At 35.9% G+C, this 13,386-nt stretch overlaps 1 protein-coding gene across 1 annotated transcript; it reads right to left on the bottom strand.

Moving 5' to 3' along the window:
- Nucleotides 1-5,843: 5,843 nt before the first annotated feature.
- LOC122293610 lies at nt 5,844-6,215 on the bottom strand. Its single transcript, XM_043102146.1, has one exon. It carries the CDS (start codon nt 6,213-6,215, stop codon nt 5,844-5,846), a length of 372 nt encoding a protein of 123 aa, XP_042958080.1.
- Nucleotides 6,216-13,386: the final 7,171 nt, after the last annotated feature.

The following is a 13,386-nucleotide window of genomic DNA, read 5'->3' on the forward strand; positions in this document are numbered from 1 at the left end:
CATTTGCTTCCCTTCCCTTATGATGAATGGACCAATTTGGATATCTTTGAAGCATAGTCTTAATCTCTTTAATCAATCCACCCCATAATGTAGTGGAATACCCTTCCTTCTCCAGCTCTTGAACTGCTAACAAAGAATCAGACTCTACTTTAAGAGCTGTAATTCCAAGGGACACACATAATTGCAAACCCCTTAAAATTGCAAGGAGTTCAATCTCCAAAGGATCAGCTACAACAGGTTCAGATTTGCTTGCAGCAAATATAACCTTCCCTTCCTTGTCACAAAGCACAGCACCAACACCAGCTTTACATTGACCACTGAAAAGAGCACCATCAATGTTCAGCTTCAAAACACCTTCTGGAGGAGGCTGCCATTGGCACTTGTACTTCTGTTTCATCTTCGTGGCCTCTAATGTAGATTTATGTTCCTGGTATAAGGTAAAAGTGTAACAGTTCGCTAGAAATTCAATTGTGGAATTTCTATTGACTTTAGGAACCTCGTGAAGACTCTATAAGCTTTCACGAATCCATTAGTCATATAGGTTTTAGTCTAACTACATAGTTAGTGTTATTACTTATTATGGTATCAGAAGTGTGTTTTTAATTATTGGAGATAGTTAGAAGTGTCTAAATGTATTATGGTTTGTGCCATTAGACTCGAAGGGTTATTTAAGGTCTTATGGCGCAATAATACTTTTTCATATTTTCGGACGAAACGTCTGTTGAAAATTGTGGATATTATTGGATAAAAATATCTTGAGCTAAATTTTGTGGATATTATTGGATAAAAATATTTTAAGCTAATTTCGTGGATATTATTGGGTAAAAATATCTTGAGTTGATTTTTGTAGATATTATTAGGTAAGAGAGTCCTACACTCCACTCTCACTTCGGGTAAGAGAGTCCTACACTTAACTCTCACTTCAGCCTCATCTCTTCCATATCTCATCCATAAGTATCTCCAGCCATCACCCACAAAAATATCTTCATTTACACTTTCTATTAAAAGAATATCAAACACTCTCTCTCGGACAGCTTTTAGGAGTTCTTTTGCACGCCCATTTCGAAGCTTTTTCAAGTTTTTTATCATAAAGTCTCCTTCAAATAAGTTGTTCCTTTTTGCGTCTAGTTTATGTGGATATCTTATTTGCCCCATTTGAAGGTCATTTGGTCAGTCAAATATTATGTAATCTATAGAAGGGTCATTCTGGGAGATAAACTGGAGAATATGTTATAGTTTGGAGTTTTTGACCAAGCTAATGGATAGATATTGGTCCAAAATTTTTATGGAGTATTGTTAACATGTATATATGACTATTGGTGAGGATCTTTGCATGATTAAAGTTTTTTATGAAAGATTTTCTTAGATTTAGAAACTTAGAAACTGGAAGAGGAAAAACAGTTTCTGTTTTGAGAAAGTTTAACTCTTTGGTGGTCTAAACCTATTCCAATGACTTTGATAATTTTATTGGAGGATCCTAAGCATCTTATATACATGTTATATTATTATTTTGAATATATTTGATGTTAGTTTCAAAGATATGAAATTTTATGTAAAGAGATATTCAAATAAGCCAAAGTATGGATGTTCTTGGCTAAATTTATGTTTTGGTTAATTTTTAACCATGTGATCTTGAATTAGAAGCTTATATATATTTTAGAACATCTTTTTAAACCATGTGATGGTTTGGTTTGAAGATCACATCTTTATAAGTCATAGATCAAAAGGTTAATCAAAACAAGTTAGAAACAAAAATGAATAGAAATAGCATATGGGAATTTCGACCCTATGGAGTTTTAATAGTTGTGATTAGTTTTAAATTTCTCTAAATTGATATTTGAGTTGAGGATAAAATTTACATGAGGCATGTAAATTTTGGTGACTTTTGGAGTTAGTATGCAAAATCCTTAAGTTATGGGTAAAACGGTCATTTTCCTACATGTAGAGAGTAAAATGGAAATTTTACTCTTTAAGTTAGTATTTTCCATATTTCAAGTTATTAGTGATTTAGTACTAACTTTTAGAATCACTAATTACAGTTCCTCGTGATCGCGCTTGAGGTTTTATAAGAAACGCGAAGATTGAGATAAGTTAGCTTTTAACTTACTAGCAGTCTACTATGTATGTGTGCTAAGTAAAGGAACTACAGTGTATGTATGTGTGTTATCATATATGTCATGCCATGCCAAGTTATCACGTAATTGTCTATTATACAGAATTTATTCTGTCATCAATTTTTATCTGTTACATAATATATTCTGTTATGTATTACTGTACATTACAAGTACGTCATGCTAAGTATGCCATCTATTACATGTATGTCAGGTCATGTAATATTCACTGTTGCAAGTATGCAAGTATGTCATGTTAAATATGTTGTCTATTATATATTATGCCATGTTACGAAATGTTTCTATCTCAAGTTGGTCATGTATTTCAAGTTATGTTCAAGTCACGTTATGTTACGTCAGGGCTTCAGTCTTTTCGTATTATAGTCGCGTTTCATCTTGATTACTTATGTATGGGGTCACAACAATTGTGATGCATACACTACGTGAGACACAACAATTGTGACACGTAGAATACATGGGGCCACAGCAACTGTGGAGTATGTATTTAAGCAGTTAAAGAATAAGTTTCCGTATAATACATGGGGCCACAACAACTGTGGAGTATGTATTTACACGTAGAATACATGGGGCCATAACAATTGTGGAGTATGTATTTTTCATGTTAAGTCAAGTTTGTGTAGAATACATGGGACCACAACAACTGTGGAGTATGTATTTTTCATGTTAAGTCAAGTTTCAGAATACGTTCATGATAAGTCAAGTTTCATAGCAAGTTCATGCTAAGTCAAGTTTCAGATCAAGTTCATGTCAAGTCAAGTTCAGTTCATGTTTCAATTTAAGTTATGTCAATTATGCTATGTTGTACGCCAAGTTATGCTTTAATTACTTATGAATTTGATTATGCATTTATTCTTTTACTATCATCCATGCATCATTAGCCTATGTGGAAGTTTTTGTTAACTTGCTGAGATTTGTAATCAAATCTCACTGTGGTAGTCCCAACTACCATTCCCCTTGAATGGTAGATCTTGTTACAGGACCTAAAGGAGAATCAGGAGCTGACCAACTAGACACAGTTGACTGAGCGACGATGCGACGTCAATGTTAATATAGTAGTTAACGTAAATTACTACTTGTACGATGGAGTTGCATTTCTAGTACTTTTTGGATCATAAGCATTTTGGACTAGTGTTATGATTTTAGTTGTTCAATGGGTCTTTATATATCAAGTATGTTTTAAGCATTCGGGATATTTTCAATGTGGTGCATAGTATTGCTAAAGAAATAATTTATCCACTGCGAATATTGCATAATGTTAGATGCATGTTAGGAATAGTGCATCTTATATGTCATGAACGGGGGCAGGTAACCTTGTGTTGCATGTCTCGACGCTTCAAATGTCCGTCCAATCCCAAACGGAATTTGGGGGCGTCACAAAAAGCATGCTCCATCACTTGCTGAGTTGATAGGATGTTTCCCTCATATATACTCTGATTCCTTCTATACCAATGTCCCCAGGCAAGTAGGAAAAACTTCTCTAACTCTCCTGTTCTTCTTCTCTTAATTACAGCAGTAGCTAATTGTATGATCTGCATCCTTATTGTTGCTTGTATTATGGAAGGGAACACCCGCAACCAACAATCAACAACACCAGGGCAATAAATCAGTGCATGAGGTAGATCTTCATCTTTTGCTTGGCAGCAGTGACAGGTAGCTTCTTCTATTACTCTTCTATTCGTCAAGTTCTGAAAAGTTGGAAGAATGTTTTTACACACTCTCCATGCAAAAACCTTGACTCTTTGAGGAACATGCATCTTCCATAGGTGCTTCCATAATAATTTTTCATCTTCTGCTTTGGAACTTTCAGCCTCATCTCCATTCTGCTCAATAGTCTTGAAAAAATCATATGCAGTTTTAACACTGAAAATCCCACTTATCTCATGCTCCCATATGAGTATGTCAGGTATGTTATCCATAGGCAATCGTATACTTAAAACTTCAGTAGCTTCTCTTGCTGGCAAAACACTCCTCACCTTCTCAACATCCCAACTATTCTGTTCTAGCATCATCAGAGAGGACACTTTCTGTAATCCTGCTTCAGGAGGAATATCAACCACCTTGGATAGCAACTTTTGTTTTGGTAACCAATAATCAGTCCAAATATTTATGTATAGACCATTGCCAACCCTCTACCTGCACCCTTTCAGCAAACTGTTCTTAGTTTCCCATATGCCTCTCCACACATAAGAAGGATTCACACCCAATCTAGAGTCAATAAAGCCAGTTGTTGGGAAGTATCTTGCTTTAAAAATCTTATGGAAAAGGGAAGATTCTTCTTGCATTATCCTCCATCCTTGCTTAGCTAGAAGGGCTTTATTAAAAATTTGAATACTTTTAAAACCCATACCTCCTTCCATTTTTGACTCACACATCCTCCTCCAACTAATCCAACTTAATTTTCTCTCTTCTTGCTTCTGACCCCACCAACCATTAAGCTTTCAAGTTCAGCACATAGGGAATTAGGCAATTTAAAATAGCTTATAGTGTAAGTAGGTATAGATAGAGCTACAGCTTTCAGCAACACTTCTTTCCCTTCTTGTGATAGAAGTTTTTCTTTCCAACCTTGTAATTTAGACCATACCCGATGCTTCAACATTGAAATAGCTTGGTACTTACCTCTTCCAACCATAGGTGGCAATCTAAGATATTTCTCATATTGCTGAAAGTGAGTAACACCCTAAAACTGCATGATCTCCATTCTATGGGTTGAAGGTACATTGTGACTGAAAACCATTGAAGTCTTTGCTCTATTGATCTTCTGTCCAGAGGCTTTTTCATAGATATCAAGTCTATGTTGCAAAACTAAGCAAGATTGCATATTAGCTCTGCAGAATAAAATACTATCATCTGCAAACAGTAGGTGATTCAGCTAGGAGCCCCTCTACATACTTGAATTCCTTCAATCTGTTGTTGTACATTTGCCTTGTTCAGCAATGTTATCGGACCCTCAGTACATAGTAGGAATAGATATGGAGAGATGGGATCCCCTTGTCTTAGTCCACGAGTTGGTTGAATTGGCCCTTTAGGTTCTCCATCCACAAGAATTGAAAAAGAAACTGTTGTGACACAAAACATCAGCAATAGAATCCATCTTGAGCTGAACCCCATCTGTCTCATGACCTCTTCAAGATACTTCCATTCAATTCGATCATAAGCCTTGCTCATATCCAGCTTTAGAGACATGAAACCATCTTTTCCACTTCTCTTCCTTCTTAAAAAGTGCACCATTTGATATGCCACAAGAACATTATCCGTGATTAATCTACCTAGTACAAAAGCTCTCTGTGATGAAGAAATAACAGTAGGCAAAACTAACTTAAGTCTGTTTGCTAAAACCTTTGAAATTAACTTATAAATAACATTAGACAAACTGATAGGCCTATAGTCAGAAACAAACTCTGGTAGTTTCTTTTTAGGGATCAGTGTGATAAAAGTATGATTAATCTCCAAAGGGAATGAACCACTGTTAAGAGCTTTAAGCACTGCATCAGTGACATCAGTACCAACAATAGACCAGAATTTCTGATAAAAGATAGAGGCCATTCCATCGGGTCTAGGTGCTTTTGTAAGATGCATTTCATCTAATGCTCTCTTGACTTCCTCAGCTGTGAAAGTTGCATCAAGTTGTTCTGCCATCTGAGCATCAACTCTACCATTTAGATCTTGCAAGAACTCCATGTTACTTATTTCCTCAGCTGTTGCAAAAAGATTCTAAAAATACTCAGTAATAACTCTATCTCTTTCCTCATTGACTTGCCACATTCCAGTTGAGTCTTTAACCCCTTTAATGCAATTCTTCTTCTTCCTTTGGGATGCTTTATGGTGGAAAAATTTAGAGTTCCTATCTCCCTCAGCCAACCACAGGACCTTAGATCTCTGTTTCCACATTATCTCACTTCTTTGCAGCCATTGTTGGACAGCCTTCCTTGCCAGTTGAATTTGCTGTCTATTCAGTGATAAAGGGTCATTCTGGTGAGCCATTCTGAGTTTTTCTTGAGCCAAACTTAAACACCTTTGCACATTGCCAAAGCTTGCTCTATTCCAAAGTGACAGTTTTTCACTGCAGTACTCAATCTTCTTCATAACTATACTAAGTTCCCTTCTTCCTTCAACAACCTTCCAAGCACCATCTACCACTTGCTTGCATCCAGAATCTTCAATGCCTCAAAATGAAACAATTTCCTTCTTGGTCCATTTTGCACCTCATCTGACAGTTTTAGAATAATAGGCTTATGGTCTGAATAAGCCACTATCCCATGAATGAGCACAACCATTGGATAACAAGAGTGCCACTTCAAATTCGAAAAACATCTATCAAGCCTCTCACTAATTGTCTGACCGTCTTCCCTCCCATTACACCAAGTAAAAGGACTGCCTCTAAACCCCATGTCATGCACTTGACATTCCTCAACAACATCTCTAAAGGCCTTCAATTGTCTTTCTGGTTTGGCTCTACCACCACTTTTCTCATTATTACTCATGATCTCATTGAAATCTCCCAATATAATCCAACCTATATCAGGATGAACTTTTAGAGACCTCAACAAAGACCATGACTCATGCCTTCTACTCACTTTTGGTTGACCATAAAACCCAGTCAGCCACCAAGAATCACCAATTACTCCTTCCTTAGTTACCTCAGCATGAATATGAAACTTAGAAAAACTTTGAAATTTAACAATGTATTTCTTCTTCCAATATCGAGCTATTCCTCCACTTCTCCCTTCACTACTCACAGCTAAACAGCTAAAAAGACCCAATTTAAACTTCAACCTTTCCATAGCTCGAGAATGCATTCTGGTCTCTTGTAAAAATAAAATCTCAGGGGCTTCTTTCCTGACCAAGTCAGATAGAATTTGAATTCCCAATGGGTTCCCAAGCCCATGGGAATTCCAGCTTATGAAACTCATTGATCTTGGCAAGGCTGTTGAACAGCCTCTGCCGATCCCAATTGTTTATTTCCTCTTCTAGAAAGAATTTCTTTATCAACATAGACATCAACATCATTGGAAAAAACTGTGTACTTACCTCTTTTATGCCCACTTCCAAGTACTTCATCATCAGCATTCCCCTCTAATGATCTCTTCCTTTTGGCTTCTTCCTCAACTTGGCCTGGCAATTGCTCAGTTGAAACATGAGAATCTGCTCTAGCTCTTTTCTTCCAAATGCTTTTGGTGCACCTTCTCTGCAATGGTTGAGCTTGATCACTTTGAGACTCATTCAAATGGTCTTCAGTTACTTGGACAGGCTTTGCACCCTCCCCTCCATTTGCAACAGACAGCCCACATTCAGCCTCAATAATAGGCCCATTGGTAGGCCCAAGATCACCTACTTTGTGCATATGGTCTTCAGTAATTACTTCAGCTTCAAGATTCTCAACAGTCGTTATAACATTAGAAGCTTCCTGCTGACTATAACAGTCTGTAACTGATTTCTTTTGGAAACTGTTGTGAGTTATTCCTACCATTATACCTAAATGAATGCTCCCCTCATAATGGTGCAATGAATGAGAACTTCCGTTACCTTTTGTGGCCTCAGCCACCACTGCACCACCGGCCACCACCTTATTCTGCTCCCGTATCACCCCATTGTTCACGGCACCACCTTTGGTGTTATAATCCTGCAATGGTTCCCATTTCCTCTTGAAACTTGACTCTGCATGCAACCAAGCACCAAAATGAGGATTTGATTGAGGTTCCAGTTGACAATTGGAATTTTCATGTATGATTCTACCACATGTAAAACAAAATCTAGGCAGCTTCTCATACTGAATAGGACACCACACTTTAGTTCCTTGCACCATGCATGTCCTTCCTCGAGCCAGTGGTCTCTTCAGATCAATCATAATCTTGACTCTGAGGCAGTTACCCCATCCAACCTCATCATTATCAACATCCACATCCAAAACATTGCCAATAGATCCACCCAACTTGACACCATACTCCTTATTCATACCAAATAAAGGAAGGTTATGGAATTGCACCCAAAAAGGTGCAGCATCAAACTTCAAAGCCTGTACTAGAGCAATGCCATCAAATGGGATAATCACAAATAATTGGCCATCAAAAAACCATGGCCTTCCTGCTTCAATTTTTTCCTTATCAGCATGAGTTGCAAAACTCAGCACAAACACATTCCTACCAACTTCCTTCAACACAGCAGGTTTGCTAAGCCTCCAGATTCTTACCATAGTCGACTCCACAACCTGCTTCCCCAGCTGTCTATCACACCATATTTTCCCTATCAAACTCAGATCACCCTTACTCTTCACCATTGAAACATCCACCTCCTCCAACACCATTGATGCATCCTTCTCCTCACTCAACCGCAGATTACTCCATAGATTTTGCAACCCTTCCATTCGAAAATAACACCACCGAGACTGGAAAAGAGACCACACCCCAGGGACAAAACACCACCTTTATAATTCCACCAAGAGAGTTCCTTGAGAGAATAATAAGTGGAATAGTATATTTACAAATTTTCATAATAAAATAAATTTTAACTTCTTTATATTTTAAACATATAAAATCTGGTTTTTATTATTTTAGTTAGACAGGTGTGAGAATGTTAAATCAATTACTTTTTTAATTTTTAATATTTCTTATACTATCATAGAAAAATTGAAATCATTAAGAAATTTTTGAATATTTCATTTTTGTGTATTAATAGTGCTAAAAAAAGGTTATGAAAATTCTTGAAGTAAATTAAGATGATATGGTTTTTATTATTAAAGTAAGAGTTAAATAGCCTTTGGAGAGATGCAATGATGAAATTATTATATGTAGTACTAAATAATATGGTGTAGAGTATGTTAATATATATATATATATACTATAACATTTGTAATCATTTATTTTTTTGAAAATTTATATAATGGTGAAATTTTTTATACATATTTATAAATAAATGTTTGATAATTATTGAGAAATTATCTTCTCACAAAGATCGAATACAAGATTTAATTACACTCACTACAACAAATACTGACTTTTTCCGTGAGGGATTTTGGTTGAAATAAGTGGGTATTATGTGAGAATAAAGTTTTTCCCACCAATTTTCTTGGTGACACATTGGTAGCATATAATTCATGGGCAATAATATTTTATCCACCAATACTATTAGTTGGTGGGAAAAACGTTCTTTTGCCACGACCACAAGTTGTGACAATACTTGTGTGGCCCTCCGCGGCAAATTCCGTTCACAACTAGACTTAAGTGATGAAACATACATGGTTTGTCACCACACTCATAGTTCAGAAAATAGTATTAGCCATTAGACCTTTGGTGACACGTTTAGTTGTATAAGGTCATTTACCACTCCATAAGTAGTGACTATGAGTCTTTGGGGATGACTTAATTTGGTAATAATTTAATTTTATTAACCTCAGTACTTGTCAGAATAATCTATACTCCACCAGTTTCCTTTGTTGGAAATAAGTATTATAGATGATCCGATATCGTAGCCAAAATTCATTATCCATGTGTTGTGGACGTGACAAAAGTAGCTTACCTAGATACCGGGTGGTGGCAATTAGGCATTTACATGTAAATAATTGTTCAAAAAAAGAACAGGTTATGTGACAACAAACCTTTTTCCATCACTTTCGTTGGTGATAGACTCGTGGCATATAATTCATGAGCAATAATAATTTACCCGCCAAAATAATTTTTAATGGGAATAACTTTCTTTTGCCACGACAATTTGGTGCGGCAATATTTGTTTTCCTCCATATATAAATCGGTTTAGAAACCAAGCAATTATGTTGAGAATTGCTTTTATTTGATGATTTCGTATGGTGGCCATTAGTGAATATATAATGACATGCAACCAGTTCTGTTACCATCAGTGGCTTGGTGGGAAGAAAAAATTTCCCACCAGCACCTTTCTAAAATAGTTATGTGGAATAAGCTTTTTCCCACCAATTCATTCTATGGACTGTACATTATATATCATGACGACCCATCAATCCTTCCAACTTGAGTTGTGATAGAACTTGTTGAATCACCAACCGATACTATACAACAGTTTGTATTCACCAATGATCACTGGTGAAAACAAGCTAGTTGTCATGATGAATGGTAGTGATTAAACCTGTTAAAATACATATATCCCAGCAATGCAACCAAATATCTACTAAACATCAAATCCCCAAAATATGATCACACTCAAATTGACTTCCATAATAACCTTTGCAACATATATAACCACCATCTGATATATATAATCTACCAACATTCACTGAAACACCATTATATATACAAATCTGCCAACATATATATTAACCAATTAGTTAAAGGCCATGAACCTTATAGATGTTTGCAACTCAAATAATGAAACATGAGGAAATATATATTCCCTCTCCAACAGCATCTATGATAACTTACAGGGCCATATATGACAGTTTACTAAAATAATTAATATGGCTTCTTGCTAACATTGTTTGACAATACAATCTGATTTCAGTCCCTGATTCCACACAGCAAGTTGGTAAATGATTTCCTGATAATTACAACAAAGAACTATGTCAACAAAGAGTAGACTTCTTTTGTGAATGACATTCATGGGGTGGGAAGCTTCTATACTAATCAATTGCAGCACTCTTGTACATAATTTATTGTTGTCAGCATATACAGATTTAAAGGGGGGAAAATTAACCTATGTGATGTGTATGGAAGGAAAATGCCAGCCCCTTTGTTGATATTCCCATGGAAGTAATACTATATACCTACTATTACAGCTATGCTATTGCAAATCCTGCAGTTGCTTTCTCTAGGAATAGAGTTTGCTATAGCCTCAGCCATGCTATAGCAAAATAGTTATACTATATATATCCCAAAAGAGAATGGCCCAATTTGTATTCCAGTAGCATACTATTTCTTTAAAACAATATTATCAACTAGTCATAGCCTTACCATCTACCATAGCAATCGTAAGTATGAGATTATAAACTCTCATACATATGGGGAACCAAAATATGTATCCTAGCATGACCCACTCTGTTTTCCTGCGGGTTTAAATCTAAGTATTTACATATATCAAAGCTCCATCTGCTGATTGTCCTGAAATTAAATTTGGATACCACATTTATCTCTTGGATACTAGAATTGTGGTACACAACTACTAATGTTTGTAGCTGAGACACATTTTTAGGCACTAAGCATAACATATAGCAAAATAACATCCTCATTATACTCAAAAATTAGTACTGACCTAAGTGCATTAAAGTTAGAGAGACCGGGTTTCCTTATATATCCAAAGTTATAGAGAAGTGGGTTTCCTTATCTTCTAACAACTTAGTGTGAATATCAACTGTGCATATAAACTAATACCCTTTGTTTAGTTTATTAAAACCTGAATAAGATTTTAAGGCAATTGAGGGTGTGTGTGAATTTAGATGTTGACTTGGATATTATAGGTAGTTCTCTTGCAAATCAGTAGCTGCAACTACTTGGATTCTTTATACTATTGAAGAAATAAAGCCCAACTAATTACCTTTTTTCTATGTATTCTCTTCATCATGAAACCAACTCTTGCTCTACCATATTTTTTCTGTGTATGCTCTATCCATATGGCTGAAATCAGTCATGCATACTACAAACTTGTATTTTCGAAAACAGTAAAATAAGCATACTCATGTATTTTTTGCATCCTTTTAATATAATTAGCTAAAATAACATTAATAATTTTAACTTTGACTATTTCAGAACTTACCCTTTCATAACTTAGTAACAACTAATAAAAAAATAAACCCATCATTTTACTTTTCCTGTAGTGTGTTAATAGATATCCACCCTAACTATAATTGCATAAGTTACCAAAATAACGATGGATATATACATATGTTTTAAATATACCCCACAAAGAGGCCCTTCACAAAATATACCCCACAAAAAGGCCCTCCACAAAAACTTCTCATCAAGTGCCAAAACTAATCATCTCTCTGAGTCTCTCTATGAGACTCACTACCGTCGGGTAACTCAATGCTCTGATAGCTCATTAAGAGCTTCTCATGCTCAAAAAAATCCTTCCTCAACTCTGCAATATCACCCATCATAGCATCTAGTTTGCTCTTGTACATTTTTGCATCACTCTTGTTCCGTTCATTCTCCTCCAACAAACGAATAAATGCCCTACTCTTCTTCATTGAAGGAGAGGGGTCCGGAATCACCATGTGCCCCCTCCCTACTGCATACCCGGGTCTGTTTCCCAAGACTTATTTGAACATAGTCTCAGCCGCTTCTTCAACATCCTCTTCGGACTCTTTTTCAGCTAACCTCTCCATCATTAGATTCTGAAAAATTCAGTACATCACAAATCAGCTAACTGTTAAACACCTATGCAGCCCATATAATTATAAAATTAAATTAAACACACTCTTACGTAATTGTGTTCAGTTGTTGCAATGATGAATTTATCCTTCCGTGTTGACCAGTGTGTTTCCTTATAGAAGGCAAACATATTTGGTGCTGTCTCCCACTGAAACACACAATTAATAGAGAAGTTTATCAATTTTTTACTCATTAGCTGATTATGTTATACCCCTTGCTTAATAACAAACATTCTCCTATAATATCTGTATCAAGGATTTTCGCACCGGTATGCTTGACCTTTAATTTTTGCCTATTGAAACAGTTATCCTGGATTTCTCCTGCATTTGTTTCCAATAAATTAATGCCCCTTTATAAATAGTGTGTTACTCAAATTTAAAGTTAGGCAAAGACCATTTTCCATCAGCCCTACTTCTATTTGAGGTGCCTAAGACCATGTACTGAAAAGAAATTTTAAGTAACTTTATGACCAATTCATTCAAATCTGAAATTTAAAGAAGAGGAAATACCTTGAATGTTGCATTTGCCCAGTATTCACATAGCTTTTCCCATACAGATTTCTCCACCTTGTCCGTCCCACCATGTAGGGCCTCTTGATGTGATGCATATTTTAAATAAACTTTATGTAGTACATAATGATAAGCATTATACTTATCTGCCAAATGCATTGCAACCATCGTGAGATGGTTGTCTCTTGTCCAGTTAAGAACAAAATCTGCTTGTAATATCAAAAACTACAAAGCCCTACATGAGTGAGTCATCAAACATAGTGTAATTATGCCAACTGAATATATATACCAGCTTATGAACTTTGTTATCAATAGGTAAAGCCCTACCCTAACACGGTCTATCAGCTCTGTCTTCTCGTCTTCGGGTACATGACTCCAACTAGCATGCCTCATGTCAGCATGTACTTTAATTAT

This window comes from Carya illinoinensis, chromosome 14, assembly GCF_018687715.1.
Source record: "Carya illinoinensis cultivar Pawnee chromosome 14, C.illinoinensisPawnee_v1, whole genome shotgun sequence".
In the NCBI taxonomy this organism is placed as follows: domain Eukaryota; kingdom Viridiplantae; phylum Streptophyta; class Magnoliopsida; order Fagales; family Juglandaceae; genus Carya; species Carya illinoinensis.

Coding starts and splice junctions, on each gene's coding strand:
- LOC122293610 (XM_043102146.1), bottom strand. CDS start 6,215: ATGAAGAAGATTGAGTACTGCAGTGAAAAACTGTCACTTTGGAATAGA.